Below are 20604 nucleotides of genomic sequence, written 5' to 3' on the forward strand. Positions count from 1 at the left end.
ACGTGTGTCCTTAGTGGTGACTTTTCCTTTTGTAATTAATAAGTATCAGTGGAGAGATGGTTGAGAATATGTAAATATCATGTTATTCCCCACCTCTCACCCATTAGAGCATCCATTGATGACACTTGCCAGAATCAGGTATTAACGTGGCTGCCAAACAATGTCCCTTATTCTAATATAACCATGGTTTTTTAACTTTCTGAATGCATGAAATGTTGTGACAGACTTTCATGTGTGGATTATAGGACAGAGTCTTCATTTCAGCCAGCAGTTTTGAGTTATGACTATAAATGTTCTAAGGACTTGACTGTATAGGTGTTGTGTGTGTGCATATATACACACGCACACACGCACACATATGTATATGTAAGGTTTTCACTCTGGTATATACTTGAAAATTTTGAAATTAGAATGAGTAGGTAATTCTGATTGTTTATAATGATAAAAATAATGTATGTAAGTAGCTTGTTCTCGTGTGTTCTTTATATAATGGATGAATTAAGCTTTTAGAATCTAAGCGTCCAACGATTACAAACAGGATAAGGAGTGTCTAATACAAGAGTGGCACGCCTGATGACGCTTAGTGTGGGAAAACATGTTCAGAAGAGAACTGGTAACAGCATCTTCTGGTAGAAGGTGGAGGAACCGTGAGCTTGTCCATAAAGTTTTACCTCTGTAAGATAGACCTCTTTGTGTTCTTAGTTCTAACTCAGTGACGGGCACTCAGTAGAGATTCTTGAAATACTTGCTGATGTCAACTTCGAATGATGGATGTCAATAGTATCGTACTAGAACTTCACCTCACTACTTTACTTTTAGGTCCAGCTCGCTGGAACAAGTTTACAGGCTGCTGCTCAGTCTTTAAATGTACAGGTAAGCTGGGTTTCGGGATTATGGATCAGTTTTACTATTTTTCCCATATTTTTTCTGACTTTTTTGTAATGAGCATGCAATAATTTTATAATAGGAAACACTTAGGAGTATTACCTTTTTTTATTACCTAATGTCTTTAAGATCCAAATACTGATAATCATTGACAACACGTTCATAAAAATCCAGTTTATGTTATACTACTGTGAATGACAAAAGGTGAACAAGAGAAGTCTACTTGCAGAGTTGGATGTGTAAGTTTATTTAATTTTTATCTGGGGGAGCATACGTGAGTGTAGGAAGCTGTTTCTGAGTTTTACAGTGATAACACATACCTAAACACAAAGCCAAATAATTTGTAAATCCCTTTTTGTTTCCAGATGCCTTTTTGTGGTTTTGTAGTGTAGAGGAAAGAGCACTGGGCTGAGGTACAGAGGTTTTTAGTGTGCATTCTAGCTCTGCCACTAACTAGCTGTATGACCTTTGGCGAGTCACTTAACATCCTGGGGTTCCTTTTTTTTACATTTGTCTAAGTGGGGAAGTTTTTAGAAGCTTGCCAGGGTCCCTCTCTGCTCTGAAGTGCTGTGCTTCTAAGGTTCGTAACTAAGCCTGGTGCAGTTATTGACGGGCCGCGTCGGATCAAAATTTTAAAAACGAAGGTTAAGTCTGGCTACTTTGCTGATGCACAAATCATGTGGTAAAACATGCAAAGTTCAGTTATTATACGTTACTCCGTAATTCAGTCAGTCTGCTGCTTCCTTTCGTTATAGTGTTTAGGTAGCTGACAGTCAAGAGGGGAAAGCCATATTCTAAAAGATTGATTTCAGTGTTGCTAATGACTAAAGACCTTGGGTTGAGCGTTCCGGGAACCCAATGGAATATGGACCTGGTAACACATGGAAGCAAGAAGAGAAAAGAAAAGGAGATAATGTGACCTTCCTTTCTGAGGGAGAGGAGGCAGAAAATTGCCTCGGTTGCCATGGTAAACTTTCATCCCTTGGAGAGATGTTGGCAAACAGGCTGTATCTCCAGTGCGGCATGTTTACAGTCCTGCACTGTAATTATCTCCCAATGACTGGCAGAATTAATCAGAGCCTTTATGTTAATTAGCCTTGCTGTAGTCCCCAAAACAGGTGGTAGGAAATATGCAAATCTATGCAGAATTTTAATGCTCGCATAGCCAGTTTTAATTACCATAAAATTTCCTCTTAGTGTCCCTTTTAGGAGTGTGTTCTCTTTCCCTCTTGACTGTAGCGTTTCCCCTCCAAACTTGTTACTTGATGAGAGATGCTAAATTTGCAGTCATTTTAGATATTAGATCCAAAGTTCTGTGGGTCAAGTTGTCAGCTCCGAGATGATACATGAGGGGGTTTCAGGCTGACCACCAGATACATCTCAGGATGCAGGGGTGGAGGGTCTAATGTAGAGATGGATTGAGAATGTGCTTTCCCTTAGTCCTTATTTCTGAAGTTGAGATCTGGGTTTCTGAAAAACTCTGTTGATTTGTGGAGGACCAAATTTTTTTTTTCTTAAAAGTTGTTAAGTGCAGCCTTGCTGGCATTGGAACGAGAAGTCTATACCAGCAACTTGTATTGTGGGTAATTTTTACATTTTATTTTTCTACTTTCATGTGTTCCGTATTTGATCATTTCTTTCTTTTATAGTTAGGAAACGACAAATAAGAAATGTGATTTTTTTTTTTTAAAGGGAGAAAAAGTCTAAAAATGTCCTATATTAAAATTAGGAAAATACAAAGATGAATAAGAAAGGAAAAGAATGAAAACCAGAAAACTCATGACTAGATAAATCCATGTTGTAAACAAGTCTTAAAATATGGAGTTATAAGTAGTATTTTTTAATCAGTTACTTGAAATCTCTTATCCCCCCTTCCCTCCCAGTCTAAATCTAATGAAGAATCGGGGGATTCACAGCAGCCAAGCCAGCCTTCCCAGCAGCCTTCAGTGCAGGCAGCCATCCCCCAGACCCAGCTGATGCTGGCTGGAGGACAGATAACTGGGGTAAGTTTTCACTGAGAGAATTACAATACACTTTCTTTGTGTCGGAACTGCCACGGGCCAATATCTGATTAGAACCGTTTGCTGTAGCACACCAGTGACGTGGTTATGCCTGGCGCTGTTTTCTTCAAAGAGTTTGCTACGCTGTAGGCAGCTCCTTAAAAGGAATTATCTTTGTCATAAGTTTTCGGGGTATCCTTTCTTACTTTTGCAGATGCTCTCGATACACTAGAGACTTTTTTAAACCCACGTTTCACCTGTTGCTTCATCATGCAGTGGAGTCATCCTCTGATTGAGATCATTATATTGATGAGATGATAGTCGTCAGTTTAGAGTTACGATATCGCTGCAGAGTAGAAGTTAAAGAGTGGGTTAGTACCTACGCAAGAAAAATACTTTCTTTAAATTACTGTGTCATGTTCTAAAATGAAACCTCTGGTCTCGTATCCTGGCTCTACAGTTTACTGTGTGAACTCATTACTTCCTCTCCCTGTGCCTCAGTTTTCCTTCAGTTAAATGGAGATGTTGTCTATGTGAGATGCTCACAATGTTGTCATATAGATAAAGAATAACAGTGTTTGTAAAAAAAAAAGAACAGTGCTTGGCATGTAAGTCAATAAATGTCTTTTATTTTTATTGGTAATAGATCGGCCTTTGTGAATACATTAAACTTTCAACTTTTCAGCCGTCTGTGCTCTAAGACACCAGAAGTATTTTTCCAGTGCTGAACATTTGTCTGTTAAGTTATTTTGCGGGTAGAAAGGCTAGGAGACTGGTAAGGAAGAGTTGTTATTCATTTCGCATCACATCACATCACACAATTTTTTACTTCCTTTCTTTTAGTTAAGTATGTTTTAGAAGTTGCAGAATGGTCTTAAATATCTCCTCGATGGAGATTAATATGTTTATTACGTAAAATATTTGTAAACATATGTATCTTGACAGCTGTTAAGTTTTTGAATGGTTTCATTTTGATTCTTATGTCTCTGATGTACAAATTGTATTGGACCCTTTTAGAAGGAGGGTTGTGCCACTAAGTGAATGTACACGCGCTTAATATATGTCAGGGTGGGATGCCTTGCTGGCTCAGTCGCTAGAGTATGCAACTCTTGATCTCGGGATTGTGAGTTGGAGCCCCATGATGGGTTTAGAGATTACAAAAATAAACTAAATACAATACATACATACATACATAAAAGCTTAAAAAAATAAAGTATATATTCCAGGCTTCCTTTCTTGTCTGATCAGAGCATGCCACCAAAAGGAAGGCTGAACACACTTATTACTTTGTGTCTGAACTAAGTTGCATTATGAAAGCAAGTTTTAATCTGCTCTAAATACATTTCCTGTTTTACTGTTTGGGTCTGTTTCGGGTGATTAGTGTCTATAATAGTAAGAGACCCTTGGGATTCCAGGTTCGTGTGGCTGGAGCTTCTATTAAACCTGGGCTTTAGGATTCATTTGCATGTAAAGAGAGCCGCTGTCCCCACTGTCACCACCTGTTTCACGGAGATAATGTGTTGGAAAGGGGATATAAAGTTGTAGAGGCCCAGTGCTTTCAATAACAGAAAGGACTGTGTTGGGGAGGGGCTGTAGGGAGACTTGGACAAGAAACAAATGGAGCTCATATTCTTTAGTCATATCTTAGGACATAATGGAAATGATGGAATATGGCAGAGATTCATGCTAATGGGAAGCAGCTGGGCCTTATCAGTTCTTTCCGTGGTCAGATCCAGCATCCTTGTTCCTCATTCATCTGACTAATCACTTGCTGTTCTGTTGGGTGTAAATTTCTTTTCATATCCTGTCAGCGTGGATTCTTTTTCTTTTCTTGCTTACTAGTTAATTACTTTTTTTGCCTGAACCCTCGAGCCCTGGACACGTTTGAATGATTGTTTAAGTCCAGAGTGAGGACCACCATTCTAATTTAAATGTTCCGCCAGCAATGGCAGCTCGATTGCTGATCAGCGTTTCAGCTTCGAGCTGACCGTGCGGAGGCGGGTGGCTAAGGTCTCATAGCCCTTGAGTTACCTACCGCAAAGCAGTCGGCTTGCGTTAGGGGCCCTTCTCCCGCAGACCGTTCCAAACGTCTGTTCTCATTTTGTTCAGCTTACCTTGACGCCGGCCCAGCAACAGTTACTGCTACAGCAGGCGCAGGCGCAGGCACAGCTGCTGGCCGCCGCGGTCCAACAGCACTCCGCCAGCCAACAGCACAGCGCTGCCGGGGCCACCATCTCAGCCTCCGCCGCCACGCCCATGACGCAGATCCCCCTGTCGCAGCCCATCCAGATCTCCCAGGTGAGTCTCCCTTTGGGCAGGGGCGGGAAGTGAGGAATCAAGCGGCGGGTCTTCTTTAGTACGGAATCCACTTTCTGACACTTTCTGATCGTCGTCGTCGTGGCTCCTCAAAAGGCCCGAGGAGCGCGAGAGCAGTGAAGTGCGCAGTCGGCTTCCTTACCGCTGAACTAGAAGTAATACGTTTGTTTGCTTATTTGAATTGATATTATAAACACATAACTGATTATTTGAGTAACTGTTTACATTAAGTGACAATTCTCGAATAATTAGTTGGCATATTTCTGAAGCAGGGGATTACTGTATTTATTTTAATTAGCTAATTATGGCAGGCATGGGTTCTTTCATGTGCTCCGCAGTGAATATTGCCACTCATGTGTGAGAGAGACGGCCCGTCCTCTCCCTGCTACGGAGCGATTAACTCTGTGCAGAGCTGTATTCGGATGTGGTTTGGCTCCAGCGTTCACACTTCAGGGCAGAGTATCCAGAGATAATAAAAAGTTACTTGAGAGGCATAGACGGTACTGCCTGGGAAGAAAGGTAAATGAAGTCCTTCGTCCCCAGGAGAGGGAAAAAGTCCAAGTATTGGTATCAGTAAGTTCTGTGAAGAGTCCTTATGAGTCTAGCGCTAGACAATTATCTTTATCCCCCCAGAGAAGACTCAGAAGCAGACTTGCATTGTAGCTAGAGCTTGACTAGGACATTTAAAAGAGCCAGGTAACTATACAAAGCAAAGAATAGGTATCCGACTAATCTTTATGACTATAATATACAAGCTTTTTCAAGATAGTGTCTTAATTGTGGCCACTTTCTTCATCACCAAATACGTTTTTAACGTATAAGCTTTGAGACCCTATGTTGACATTATTCTACTAAGATAATGTGTGTGAAACCACGTTGAAAATTATAAAACACTAGACCGGTGTAATCAAGTTTGATATGTTATGGATTAGGTTTTTATATGGATAACTATTTTTAGGTATTTTTACACTTCTCAGTCGAGTTAGTCTGGTACCAAATTAAGGTGGGTTTTTTTTTTTGGTTTTTTTTTTTTTTTTTTTTTGAGAGCGAGAGAGAGCGCCAGCAGGGGAGGGGCAGAGAGAGGGGGAGACTCAGAATCTGAGGCAGGCTCCAGGTTCTGAGTTGTCAGCATAGATCTCGACTCGGGGCTCAAACTCATAAACTGCAAGGTCGTGACCTGAGGCAAAGTCGGACGATTAACCAACTGAGCCACCCAGGCGCCCCTAGACTGGTGCCGAATGTAATGAATCATTATAGATACTTTAATTTATCGATGCAGTTTCAGACACAGCACTCTCCATTTTTATGTAAGAGAAAGATGAGTTGAGTATTTAAAACCCCAACGTACTCTTTGCTCACTTGATTTTTAAAACCCATATTGATCCTTCCAGGCTAAAAACACTCAACTGTAACCATTTGTTCTGAGGGAATTTGAAGTAACTATCGAAAACTAGCTTTGACACGAGTCATGACACGGTGGATACGGGCAGAAGTAGCAAGTCCTTACCGCGGCTCCAGGTTTCTTCACACGCTCTGTGACCATACCCAGAGCACACCCTGTTTAAAAAGGACGGAAGAATGTAGAATATTGGCTCTTCTTTATGTGGATGACACAGTTCATCTCCTGGGAACCTTATGATCCAGCGAGTTTTCGTTTCAGGATCTCCAATCCGTGTTTTCGTTCTGATTCTCTAGGATCTGCAGCAACTGCAGCAGCTTCAGCAGCAGAATCTCAACCTGCAGCAGTTTGTGTTGGTCCATCCGACCACCAACTTGCAGCCAGCGCAGTTTATCATCTCACAGACGCCCCAGGGCCAGCAGGGTAAGCTCCTCCTCGGCACCCGTCAGCAGCGCGCGAGGCTGTCCGCTTCTGCGCCGCACGCACCGACTGCTGTCATTTTAACGTTTGGATTAAATCTGACTGTAAACTCAGTATTCGTGTTAAGAAAAATATATTTTTTAGGGGCGCCTGGCGGCTCTGTCGGTTAAGCGTCTGACTTCGGCTCAGGTCATGATCTCACGGTTTGTGGGTTCGAGCCCCGCATCGGGCTCTCTGCTGTCAGCGCGGACCCTGCTTGGGATTCTCTGTCCCCCTCTCTCTCTGCCTCTCTCTCTCAAAAATCAATTTAAAAAAAAAGAAGAAGAAGAAGAAGAAAGAGGGATGCCTGGGTGGCTCAGGTCATGATCTCGTGGTCTGTGGGTTCGAGCCCCGCATGGGGCTCTGTGCTGACAGCTCAGAGCCTGGAGCCCGCTTCGGATTCTTTGTCCCCCTCTCTGCCCCTCCCTAGCTCATGCTCTGTCTCTCTCTCAAAAATAAACAAACATTAACAAAAAAATGGGTTTTTTTTATTTTGGGGTTTTTTTTAGCTAAGAAAAAAAAAAAAACTATTTTTCGTCATGCATGCCACATATTGAAGATCGTCCTTTACTGCCTTTCATCTGTTCAATCTCTCATGGTGAACCAAGAGTTTGGTCAAAAATCTAAGTGAAATCTTTCCAACATAAATTACTTCTAGTATTTTGATAGTTTTTCTTGGGAATGCATTTAAAAAATGTGGACTGAGCATTAAAAGCATATGCTTCTAACAATCTTTTGTTCTCTTTTAAAGTTTGATAAGGAGAGTGGTATATTAGAAATAGCAAACTTTTGAGTTACAAACAACACATTTAAGGCCTCTTAGTGGTAAATTTCTGTATCAGATAAGTTCAATTCTTGTGTGTAAGGTTAGTGGAGGTTAGAGTAGAGAGATTCAGGGTATCAAGGCTTCGCCCCAGCGAACGTTAGTGCATTGCTACCATTTCCTCAGTATTTTTGTCCTTTAGCCTTTTTCTTCTTGATCATTCATTCCAAAATCTTTCTTTGCGTAAATACCTGTTCCACTTAACAGATAGCTTGCTCCTGTCATGAATCAGACAATTCTCTGGCCCAATATATACTGGCAGTTTCTGATGGATGCTGGGTTAAGAAGGTGAGCTCTTTTGTGACACCTGGGTGGCAAAGTCGATTAAGCGTCCGACCCCAGCTCGGGTCGTGATCTTGCGGTTCATGAGTTCGAGCCCCATGTCGGGCTCTGTGCTGACAGCTCAGAGCCTGGAGCCTGCTTCAGATTCTGTGTCTCCCTCTCTCTGCCCCTCCCCGACTCATGCTCTGTCTGTCTGTCTCTCTCTCTCTCAAAAGTAAATAAAAACATTTAAAAAAAAAAAGAAGGTGAGCTCTTTTTAGAGTTTCAAGCTTGCTTCCATTTAGAATACTTCTTCATTTTCATCCATTCCTTACTAAAATAAAGGATTGGCCAATCAGAGAGATCTTCAGACAGGTTATCAAAGACATATATCAGTTTTAGTTTTTGTTGTTTTTTTTTTTTTTAATGTTCATTTATTTATTTAGAGAGAGAGAGAGAGATAATCCCAAGCTCCGCGCTGTCAGCGCAGACCCCAAAGCGAAGCTCAGTCCCACGAACCGTGAGATCATGACCTGAGCTGAAATCAGGAGACAGCCGCTCAGCCACCTGAGCCGCCCAGGTGCCCCTATATCGGTTTCAGTTTTATGTCCCATATCTTACTGCCCAAGTTGTAGTTAACAAGATTGAATTTTAGGAAAGTAAGACATTAAGAATTTTAAGACTGATAAGACTATCAAAAGATCAGCTGGAAATTTTCATTTCACTTTCTTATTCTTTATTTTGCCATATGTTCAGAGGAATCCTTAGTGTATCTGACAGGACATTTGTGTTTTCCAGGTCTCCTGCAAGCGCAAAATCTTTTAACGCAACTACCTCAGCAAAGCCAAGCCAACCTCCTACAGTCGCAGCCAAGCATCACCCTCACCTCCCAGGTCAGTTTTCTCCCACTGAGGATTACTTTCTCTTACCCTGATGTTTTGAGGGACTCTTGGACTTGGTTTAATTAAAAACACAACAGATCCCCACAGTACCCTAATAAAAATAATCCAAATAGTTTTCACACTGAGCAAAAATTCAGAGCAAGACTTATCAGCTTGATAAAGCAATACTATCGGATTGATGCAGTCTTTGAAAATGTCCAAGGAGTTCCTGTTTTCTTCTGTATTTATAAAAACTAACCGTGTTAGTGGCAAATGAGGACTGAGTTCTGGCTCGTCGACCCTCCTCCCCTCCAGCCCTCCCCTCTCTGTAGTTGGCAGGAGAGCTTACCACTGGCACCAGAAACCCACTGCTTCAGTTAAAACACATCACGGTCCTCTGCCCTTTTGAAGAAACTGCAAAGAAGTTCCGATCCCCGTGTTTTCTTTCAACTTTGAGATGTTGCTTTAGCTCATTTCTACCAGAGTTTAGCTCTATCATAAAGTATAGGTGTAGACATCTTGAGATGTAAGCTTTAGACCTCTTTCACTTCTTAACCAGCTGTGACTTTGAGCACGTCATTTCATTTCTTCATCTGTAAATTAGGTAATTGAACTGGCTGATCCCGAATCACTCTTCAGCTCTGATTCGCTTTGTCTCTACTCTTGCAAGTTCTCACTAACATATGGCCAGATTTGACAAAATTCCACATCTGTTTATGATAAAAAAGAAATAACAAAAAACAAAACTCTTGCAAACTAGGAATAGATTTCCAACCTGGTAAAAGTCATCTACAAAAAAAAAAAAAACCCTACATCATACCACCAAGATCAGGAATAAGGCAAGGATGTCCACTGTTACCACTTTTTTTTTTTTTTTTTAACATTTATTTATTTATTTATTTATTTATTTAGAGAGCATGTGTGCACGAGCAGGGGAGAAGCAGAGAGAGAGGGGGGGGGGGGGGGGAGAGAGAGCATCCCAAGCAGGCTCTGACTTGATTTCACAAACTGTAAGATCACAGCCTGAGCTGAAATTAAGAGTTGAATGCTTAACCACTTGAGTCACCCAGGTGCCCCAACCGTTACCACTTCTATTCAGCATTTTGCTGGAGGTCTTAGCAGTGCAGTAAGACAAGAAAAAGAAATAAAGGACATGTAGATTAGGAAGGAATATGTAAAACGTTTTAATTGGCAGAGGACATCATTGTCTATGTTAAAATCCTAAGGGATCTACAAAAAACTGATGGAATTAATAAGCGAGTTTAGCAAGTATGTAGGATACAAAGTCGGTGTTAACAATGATCATTTGGCAGTTGAACTTAAGAGGGAAAATATTTACCCTACTTACAGATAAATTTCACAAAACATTTGCAAGACTTATATGTAATTTTCAATAGTGAAATTAATCAAGACCTAAATAAATAGAGGGCTATAATGTGTTCATGAATCAGAAGACTTCGGTTGTTAAAACGTGAATTCTTTTCCAAATGGATCTATATATTCAACACAATTCCTATCAGTACCCAGCAGCCTTTTTTAAATAGAAATTTGCATCATGTTTCTAACATTTATATGGAATTGTAGAGGACGTAGAAAAATCAAATAATTTTGAAAAATAAGAAAGTTGAAAGACTGCCTCATGTCAAAATTAATATAAAGCCACAGTAATGAAGACAGCATGATAACAGCATATGAACAGAAATGAAATAGAATAGAAGATTAAGTAGACCCACACATCTATGGCCAACGGATTTTCCACAAAGGTGCCAAAGATTTCAGTGAGAAAAGGAAAGTCTTTGGTTATGTGTAGGCAAAAACAAACAGGCAAACAATTTACAATGATTAATTTGAAAAGGGTAATAAGACCTAACCTTGCAGAAGAAAACTTAGGAAAAAAGTCTTTGTGTCCTTGGGTAAGATAATGGTTTCTTAAATAGGACACAAAAACACTCTTCATAAAAGAAAAAAATTGACAAATTTAATTTTATAAAAATTAAAATCTTTTTGTTAAAAGCATAAAAGAAAAGCCACAAACTGGAAGAAAATATTCTTCAAATTTATATCTGATAAAAGACTTGTGTCTAGAATTTATAACTAATTCACAAACTCAGTAATAAGCCTGACTTTTTAAAAAGGGGGGATGTGCAAAATATTTGAAAATACTTCACCAAAGAAGATATGTGAATGCCCAGTAACCATATAAAAAGATGCTGAAAATCATTGGTCATCAGGGAAACGCAAATGACATATCACTACATACCCACTAGAATGGGCAAAAAGACTATGATAGTACCAAGTGTGAAGCAACTGGGCTCTTTGATATATTATTGATGGGGTTGCAAACACTTTGGAAAACAGTTTGGCAGTTTCTTATACAGGGTACCTTATGACCTAGCAATTCTACTTCTAGAAATGAATGTCCACACAAAGACCTATATATAAATGTTCAAAGCAGTTTTACCCATCATCACACCAAACTGGAAATAACCTAAATGTCCATCGACTAATGAATAGGTAACATAACTTTTGGCATATCCATATGATGGAATGCTATTCAGCAGTAGAAAGGAATGTACTTCTGAAACATTTACCAACACGTATGAAGTTTGGAAGCATTATGTTCAGTGAAAGAAGCCAAACATAAAAGACTGCATACTGTATGATTCAATGTGTATGGCATTTTAGAACAGACAAAACCATAGGGACAGAAATTGTATCAGTGCTTGCCGGGGGCTTGGGGGCTAGGGATGGGGAATGGAGGGCAAAGAGCATAAAGGAACTTCTGTGGGGGGATAGAAATGTTCTGTTTCTTAAATGTGGTGGCAGTCACGTGACTACATACGGTTGTCAGAACATCAAACCGCATACTTTTAAATTGTGCATTTAATTGTGAATATGCCGCATATAAAAAATCAGGCTGGAGTCTTGCAAAAGCCTGTTCCAGCAGTTCCTCCCTGGCCTTCGTGCGCCGCACACAGTGGCAGGGCTGGTGTAGCGCCATCCTGACTCCTGCTCACTGAGTTCTACTCTGCCGTTTCTAGATCTGGCCCAGTCCAACCTGAGGTTTCTGGAGTTGGGGTGACTTATCTGTAACCACCCCTCCTAAAGGTACCCAAGCCATTTTTAGTCCTTTACTATTTGAGAACGGGGCTCCTTCAAGCCTGGAGATGAAATAACAAACAGTCTGGTGGTTGAGGCTCACGTCTACCTGTCAACCAGTCTCACTGCGAAGCGTGTAGCTGCATAGGATTCTCACGTGGTTGGTGCTGGTTTGGACTCCTCCAGACTGGTCAGGTTGAAAATTGCTCAGTGTCAACAACACATAACAGAGGTGAACTTGGCTGTCTTCATTGAAGCAGGATGATAGAGACTAGCTTACTCTGGTTGTAGGCCTGTGCGATGCCTATTGTGTAGTTTTCTGGCCCAGTTGGTTCCGTTGGAAAGAGCTTATTACTAACCAGGTCAGAGTTGGAGGTATTTGACGCATTTAAATTACAAGAAAACTCCTAGCCGGAGCCCTCATTTGTAACCCTGGCCTGTAATCTCTCATGTGGCCGCTGTTCATAGGAAGGGTCAACAGAGCAATTACGCTGCAGCCAGGGTAGTACCTTCTGCTAATGAGGACTCACAAGGGCAGGCTCTCCTCGGGGCGTGTGAGTAAAACAGAGTAGCCTTGTGTTTGTGTAAGAAGGAAATGGAGTATTTTCTTTAAAAGGAAAAGAGATCATTCTTTCATGTCCCCAAATAAATTGTAGATAGATTTAAATAAATATTTAAAAACATATAGAGGAAGCAAGCAGACCATTAAAAGGAATTTTTGAGTTCGAAATAAGTGAAAGCTCTCTTAGATTTGAAGCAAGAGAAGATCCTAGAAAGGAGGAAAAAAAAGTTCACCCAAATGACAATTTAAAGCTTATGTACCCCGGAAAATAAAAGGAAAAAGGCAGGTTGGAAAAATTATTCATTCGTACTAATACAACAGACAGAGGCTTAATCTATAACAATTGATGAGCTCTTTAAGGATGAGGACAAGGAGATCATTAATACATGTATGGGTTATGGATATAAATCCAATCGGTAAAAGAAATACAGATAATAAATGACACGTGGGAAACTTTTACTTTGAGGAATAAGAGAAATTCAAATAAAGGTGATAGTGAAGTACCACGCACTCCTTCAGTTAGCAAAACATTTTTGAAAACTGCCAACACAAACCATGTGGAGGAAACTAGCATCATGTAGTGAGAACCAACATTATGGTGTGTATCAAGCGCTATAGAATCGTTTATGGTGTACCCTTTATCCAGTTGCAGAAAATGACTTCTGAATTCATCTCAACTTATTACAAGGGTGGGGAAAAGAATCATGTGCACAAAATTTTTCATCCTGGCGTTAACTGTGTTAGTGAAAACATAAATGAAGAAGCATCTGTTAACAAAGAAATTGTTAAATAAATTATAATATTGCCTCAGTCAGCCTTTGAAAATGATAATTATGAAACGGAGTATAAAATTATATATACTATAATTACAGTTAAAGTTGAGAATGTAGATCCGAGGGAGGGAGGTAATGGGTAAGTTTAGGGCATTGTGGGTGGTGACAGTACATATTCATGGAGGTAGGCTTATCTTCAAATTCATCAAGATGTACCCATTAAATATATACAGCCTTTTTTTATATGTCGGTCATACCTGAGTATAAACAAAGTCTACTGCTTTGATTTTGTGCCTTATGGTCCCTTCCAATGTCTTGATCATTATCATAAAGGTTACTCTGATCTGTGAGATGCGTGCCTTGTAATTGAAGATTTGAAAATTGTTTACGATTTGTAAGAGAAACATTTACAGATGCAATAAACTTTATGCAACAAATTAAAAATAGGATTAAAAAAAAGGAAAGAAATACAGGTCAACGGAAATTACAAAAGAAAACAAAAAAAAAGCTATTAAGTTATTTAAACTGTAGATGATTTACTTTTCCCCCTTAAAATTGTTTTATTCTTATTATTTTTATCATACCGTGTCACAAGTTGGAGATAACGATAGTGGTAAACAAGATAGATATGGTCCCTGCTGTTTTGAGACTCGTGGTTTAAGTGGCATATTTATGAAATAGAGTCTTTAAAATAAAGTCTGATTTATTATGTATACTCTGAATGTGCATAAGATACATGCATTCAGAACACTTGAAAACCCACATATCATGGGTTTCATTTTGGTGTATTTGTTTCCATGGACTTCCACGGAAACCTGAACTGGAATTCTGGCAGGCACAATCTCACGCGCTGCCCTTCTCACGGGACGTTATGTCGTACCTCCCACGGTGTCACGTGGTCCTCATGGTTCTTCGTGCACGCAGCCGTTTCCTTAAGTTGTTCCCTTGTGACGCATTCCAGTTACAAACCGAGGGATCATTTTTGTGCGCTGGTTCTTCTCCTCCCGTTCCTTGTCACAGCCAGCAACCCCAACGCGCACAATAGCGGCAACCCCGATTCAGACACTTCCACAGAGCCAGTCAACACCAAAGCGAATTGATACCCCCAGCTTGGAGGAGCCCAGTGACCTTGAGGAGCTTGAGCAGTTTGCCAAGACCTTCAAACAAAGACGAATCAAACTCGGATTCACTCAGGTAGGACGAACCCACCGTTAACCTAGATCTCCCTCCCCGACTAGGTCCAGGTATGCGCTTTACGTGTCCAGGGAAGCTTCGGAGGAACAGTATATTCCCTGGCCCTGTTTTTTGGTTTTAGACTGCGGCTTTTTCTTAGCCACTTCCTGCCCTCATAAATTTAGAGTGTTATCATATATTCAGTTATGAATGTACGATTTAATGTTAGATTAAAACCTTTACGATTTCTCTCAGAACACAGGCCTCTGAAATCATAATTCGGATGATACCGATAAATGGTGAGGGCTTAAAAGATATGTTTGGGGCTGCTGTAACTGTAGTGAGGGTTTTGTTATTTGTAGGACATCTGGTTCTAGGCCTTAGGACTCTGTCTGCAAGAGTGAGAGAATAAAGATTGCAGGGTCTCTTATAGCAGCTGAAAGGGGAAAAGTTTGAAAGACGTGTTTAAAAACAGATTTTGGGGAGAGAGAGAAGGAGGCCAAATAGAAAGAGAGAGAGAGAGAGAGAGAGAGAGAGAGAGAGACACATACACACACACACACACACACACACACACACACACAATAAGGCCAAATTGACACTAATTAAACAAATAGGAATCTGGTAAATCTGAAAAGTCCAAATGAATCAAAATCCAAATTAATTTTTTTTAATGTCCCCTAGCAGACGGCTTTTAATGTGGAATAAGTTTAATGGTTCAAACAGGCATCTGGGTATCTAGCGTTTTTGTTCCAAGCACTACCACTGACTTACTCTTTGATTAATCTGTCACAGAGAATAGTTTTAAAGCAGGAGAAGAATTAAACGGGTAACAATGATATAAAATGATATAAGATCCTTAGATGAAAAAAAGTTACTGAAGTATAGATCGGGTTGAGTGTTTTTATGCAATCAGGGGAAGCCTGGTGTTTTCGTAGAATATAATTACTGTTTGAAGGTTAAGTCACGACTTAAACACTAAGTTGAAAGTAAAGTTACGCGCAGCAGTGGTAGGTCAACACCCAGGGATCTATCCCTGTTTGTTTTCTGTGTGTTTTTAAGAACAGACTTTTATGCCTTATGTTACTTCGGTAACTTGTTTTTGCTCAAAGAAATTAATTGTGTATTAGAAACATGAAATGATTTTTTTAAATAGGTGGAGTTTTAGAAAAAATGCAGTTATCTTTGTGAGGGGTTTCAGTTGTGAAGAAACACATTAGAGTTCAGAAAGGTTTTAATGCTTTTGAAGCGCTTAAACGATCTGGCCTGTTTTTTCCAGAAGAAAGCTGAGGATACAACTAGATCGGTAGAGGTAGGTTAAGCTTGAACAAGTATGAGGCTGGCATATTTAGCAGTGCTGCAGCTTTCAGGCTATTAGCACAGCATACTCTTAGGTTCCCTAGGAGTTTGTTGCCTCGGTGATACGCCAAGGATATTAAGGCTTTTAAAAATCTTTACCTTTGACCCACCTAGTGGTTTGCCTTTCTGTGGCATTTGACCCAACGTAGTGCCAGTGTTGCGTCTCCTGCTCTTTCTCTTTTAGATAAAGGGGCTTCCCTTATGGTCTGGTGCTTTATGGTTTTATCCTATTATTTGGTATAATTGTTACTTGTTTTTCAGAATGACTTTGACTTGCCAGTGGCAGCATTTCGCAAAATTTAACTGCGTGGATTAAAGCATCTATTTCTGGTGGAGGATGGGAAAGTCAACCTTTGTTTTTAAGGCACACACTCCAGTTGTAGTCCTTCAAAGGTTGCTTTGTATCCAGTTTGTTTATATATACACACAGGGGAACTTCCCTTCAACTTGCTGGTTTAAACAAAAACTCCCTATTCTCTGAGTAAATAGACATGTTATTAGAGGTTTTAAACAGTAATTTTCTAATTACTTAATTGGTTAAAGGATTGCCGTAGACGTCACTGTATACTTGGGAGGCATACCATAGTATAACACTTCTGTTGCGTGTAGCACATTCGTTATTTCCTAATCCCGATCTTTGTTCCTTTTTTTTCCTTGTGCTCTTTTAAAAAATATCAAAGAGATACAACTTAGTTCAGATAATGTGTGAGGCAGCTGCTTAAAACGTTTACAATTGTGAGGAAGAACCCAACGTGGTAATTACAAGAGCACTGAACTGAGCATCTATCAAATTAATGAGAATTAGTATATTCACTGAGAGACCTGTTGCTTTTTATTCATTTAAATAATTTAAATATGAAATAAAATTGTATTATAAATCTCAAGTGGATTTGTCATAGTTGTAGTGAGCTGATGGCGTAGCTTTATTTAGGCACAGCTACCATTTAGGGCGTTGTTTATTTTTATAACGATGTGATTTTTGATGGGTTATTTTTGTTTACTTACTAATTCTGTTACTTTTCATAGAAAGATGTCATAGAGGTTTTTGAGAAATTCTTAGCAAATTACGTAGATACGGTGTCAGAAGACATTTATTTTCATCTGACCACGACAACAGATCTTACACTCAAAGAATTGCAAGGTGTAGTTGGCCCCACCCAGCTTTCTAGAAAGCTGTCATCTAAACAAACAAAGTGGCCCAGAACATGAATATATGTGACAAACAAAGTATGTTTAGGGCCTGAAATACAGTAGGCACTTAGTGAATATTTGTTGATTGAATGAAGATTTAATACATATTTAGCGAGATCGATGCTGAACACCTGTATCTACAGATACACTTGTATATAAATATAATAGATAGCATTTACGCCCCGCTCGCTCTGTCCTGGTTCTTTCAGTTTTACTATAATTGGAAGGAGGTCAATGAGCAGTCCATTTCTGTTCTACTCGGAGATAGTATATTCAGAGTTGTCAATAAAACTTTCTGTGATGATGGGAATGTTCTGTGCGGTACGATAGCCACTACCCACGTGTGGCTGTTGAGTCCTTGAAAGGCAGCTAGTGGTGCGGAGGAACCGAGTTTTTAATTTACTTGATTTTAATGAAATCTAAATAGCCCCATCAGTTGAAGTTCAGATGATCTCTGTACCTTCTTGTATTTTATCGTATAGTTTGAATATTTTTCCTCTGTTAAACTTCTTGTCAGAAGTTGTGCACCAGTAAGAAACTGGGAGTTTAAAAAACAACAACAAAAAAAAGGTTTTTTCCTTTCCTTAACTACCACCTAATGTAGGTGCTAATAGGCAATGTAGTATCCAGAAGATGGATTGGTGGGGATAAGGGGGGAATCAAAGGACTGGGATAATCCCAATTCAAAATAAGCGTTGCCACAATGGTCGGGAGCTAAGTGTTTCATAGTGGCATTGGCCGTGTAGTGCTTAGAGCTAGAAATGTTGCCTTTCTGGCCTGCCACTAAACTAATTGAAATGAGAGCGTGAATCACTTCAACTCCATGAGTTTCTATCACCTGTATATAAAATAACTATTAAGATATGGCCTTTTCCAGCCTTAACAAGAGAGATTCAGCTGGAAGAAAAGTATTGTATACATTTCAAAGGTTATAGGCTTATAAAGAAAGTCATCTTTTGTAATATATTCAGGGGATCATTGTTCTATTGCTATAAGGTTACCAAGTTTCCAGGGCCCATGAAGGTTTAACTAAATGGGTCAAACCTCTCTACTGTGAATTTCTCTCTCTATAATGGTTACAAAAGTAGTCTTTTAGGATACCTGTTTTTGTAACCAACTTTGAAATCCAAACTAAGGGTGGAAAATAGATTTTTCCACTGCTTCCAGAAATACTTTATGGGCCTGGGGTTTTTTGGGGGGGGGGGGGCGCTGAGGGGGATGGGGAATGAGGCATTATTTCTCAAATTTAAAATGATTTATAGGAACTTTGGTTAGTTCAGAAAGACCTGAAGTTATCTAGACAGTTACATCTGTTAACCCCGTAAGTGGTAACAGGGAACTGGTTTTAAAGATTATTTAAATCATTTTAAGTGTATCCATTAAGGGGCTTGTTAGATCACTGTCTTTTGAGACTTGGAAATATTTGATAATCTTGATTATTACGTGAAGTAACAAGAAGAGACTCAAAATGAGAGAAAATGGGAGTTACGAATTTTGTCCCAAATCAAGGCCTGACAGGCTTCATTGAATACTGTGCTCAACTTAAAGGTGGATGCTTTTGTGGGACCCTGGAAATGGAATGATGGTTGAGTCTTTGTCTAGATCAGTTACTGGGGCAGCAGCCTAGAGTGAAGACTTGGGACGTTAGTGAGACAAATCTCTCTCCCTCTCCCCCTCCGGCTCTGTGTTACCGTGCAGGGCGATGTTGGGCTCGCTATGGGTAAGCTGTATGGAAATGACTTCAGCCAAACCACCATCTCTCGCTTTGAAGCCTTGAACCTCAGCTTTAAGAACATGTGCAAGCTAAAGCCACTTTTGGAGAAGTGGCTCAATGATGCAGGTGAGTAAGTGTACGAATTTTACAGGGGAGTTGTCTACACCTGGGCTTATGTCTTCTAGTGCGTTATTGGTACCGCAGAACATTGAAGCTCACTAACCTTGGGAGGATCAATATAAATTATGACTCCATAAATTAGAGAACGAATTCGTTTAAACCTAGTAATTACAATGGACACGATCAGTAGTAATTTTTAGCCTTAGAATATTTCTTGTATTTGAGCCAGGTTAGGGATAGTTGAAGGAAGAGGATGAGAAGTCCTAGGTGTTTGCATACACTTGAAAAACAAATTTATTGGTTCTTCCTTGATGAATTATCACAAACTTGTTACTGATCAGATTTCTGCTTTTTTACTAAAAATGACCGCATATGGTTTATATACACAATGGAATACTACTTGACAATGAGAAAGAATGAAATCCTGCCGTTTTGCAGCAACGTGGATGGAACTGGAGGGTATTATCCTAGGTGAAATAAGTCAGAGAAAGACAGATCCATCATATGTTTTCACTCATGTGGAACTTGAGAAACTTAACAGAAGACCATGGGGGAAGGGAAGGGGGAAAAAAAAACAGTCACACACAGAGAGGGAGGGAGGGAAACCATAAGAGACTCTTAAATACAGAGAACAAACTGAAGGTTGATGGGGGGTGGGGGGGAGGGAGAGGGGAAAATGGGTGAGGGGCATTGAGGAGGGCACTTGTTGGGATGAACACTGGGTGTTGTATGTAAGCAATGAATCACGGGAATCTACGTCCCCAAACCAAGAGCACACTATACACGCTGTATGTTAACCAATTTGACAATAAATTATATTTTTTAAAAAATACTTCCTACATAGAAAGCTGAGCTTTTAAAACTAGCTGAGCTAGTTTTAACTTGTTTTATACTGAGTTGCCTTACGGAAAATTTGGATTTTGAGTCACAGAATCAGAGACTCTGAGAGCTATAAGGAACCACAGAGATCTCCTAGGCTTTGGTTGTCATCGTAAATGTGAACAAAAGTCAGGTCTTTGGAAAAGACAGACCTGTAACTCCACCCTTCAACAGTCTGATCCATGGCTGTGGGTGAGGCCTCAGCATCTGTAATCTTACTGAGTTCCACAGGTGAGAACCTTTCGTTTTCCGTAGGGTGTAAAGAAACGCAGAGATGTCTGTGATGTGACCAGGGTCATCAAACTAGTAAATGACAGAACCTTGTTTAAACTTCAAAGAATTTAGAAAGGTCTGTGGTAGTGAATGATGTTTTCATATGGGTTATGAAAACCCTTCTATGCTGGCTTTTAGCTTAACATATTTTGGTCCCTTTTGTTGTTACTGTTAATATATGTATCATATGCATGAGTCATGCTCAGCTAACTTGATTTCTGTGTTTTCTTCTTTCTTACAGAGAACCTCTCGTCTGATTCAGGTCTCTCCAGCCCAAGTGCCCTGAATTCTCCAGGGCTGGGAATGGAGGGCTTGAACCGTAGGAGGAAGAAACGCACCAGCATAGAGACCAACATCCGTGTGGCCTTAGAGAAGAGTTTCTTGGAAGTTAGTAAAGTTTTTACTTTTCACGTACCTGTGATTGTCTGTATAATATT

The 20604-nt window shown here is 39.9% G+C and overlaps 1 protein-coding gene across 3 annotated transcripts in view; it reads left to right on the forward strand.

Moving 5' to 3' along the window:
* Nucleotides 1-20604, forward strand: part of POU2F1 (POU class 2 homeobox 1) — a 188034-nt gene that overhangs the window by 136157 nt on the left and 31273 nt on the right. For all 3 annotated transcript variants that reach the window (XM_043568234.1, XM_043568236.1, XM_043568235.1), the window contains exons 4-11: nucleotides 820-873; nucleotides 2769-2888; nucleotides 4995-5183; nucleotides 6897-7023; nucleotides 8942-9036; nucleotides 14479-14652; nucleotides 18880-19021; nucleotides 20409-20554. In XM_043568234.1, coding sequence (XP_043424169.1) covers nucleotides 820-873; nucleotides 2769-2888; nucleotides 4995-5183; nucleotides 6897-7023; nucleotides 8942-9036; nucleotides 14479-14652; nucleotides 18880-19021; nucleotides 20409-20554 — 1047 coding nt within the window. The remainder of the gene's footprint in view (nucleotides 1-819; nucleotides 874-2768; nucleotides 2889-4994; nucleotides 5184-6896; nucleotides 7024-8941; nucleotides 9037-14478; nucleotides 14653-18879; nucleotides 19022-20408; nucleotides 20555-20604) is intronic.

This window comes from Prionailurus bengalensis, chromosome E4, assembly GCF_016509475.1.
Source record: "Prionailurus bengalensis isolate Pbe53 chromosome E4, Fcat_Pben_1.1_paternal_pri, whole genome shotgun sequence".
Lineage (NCBI taxonomy): Eukaryota > Metazoa > Chordata > Mammalia > Carnivora > Felidae > Prionailurus > Prionailurus bengalensis.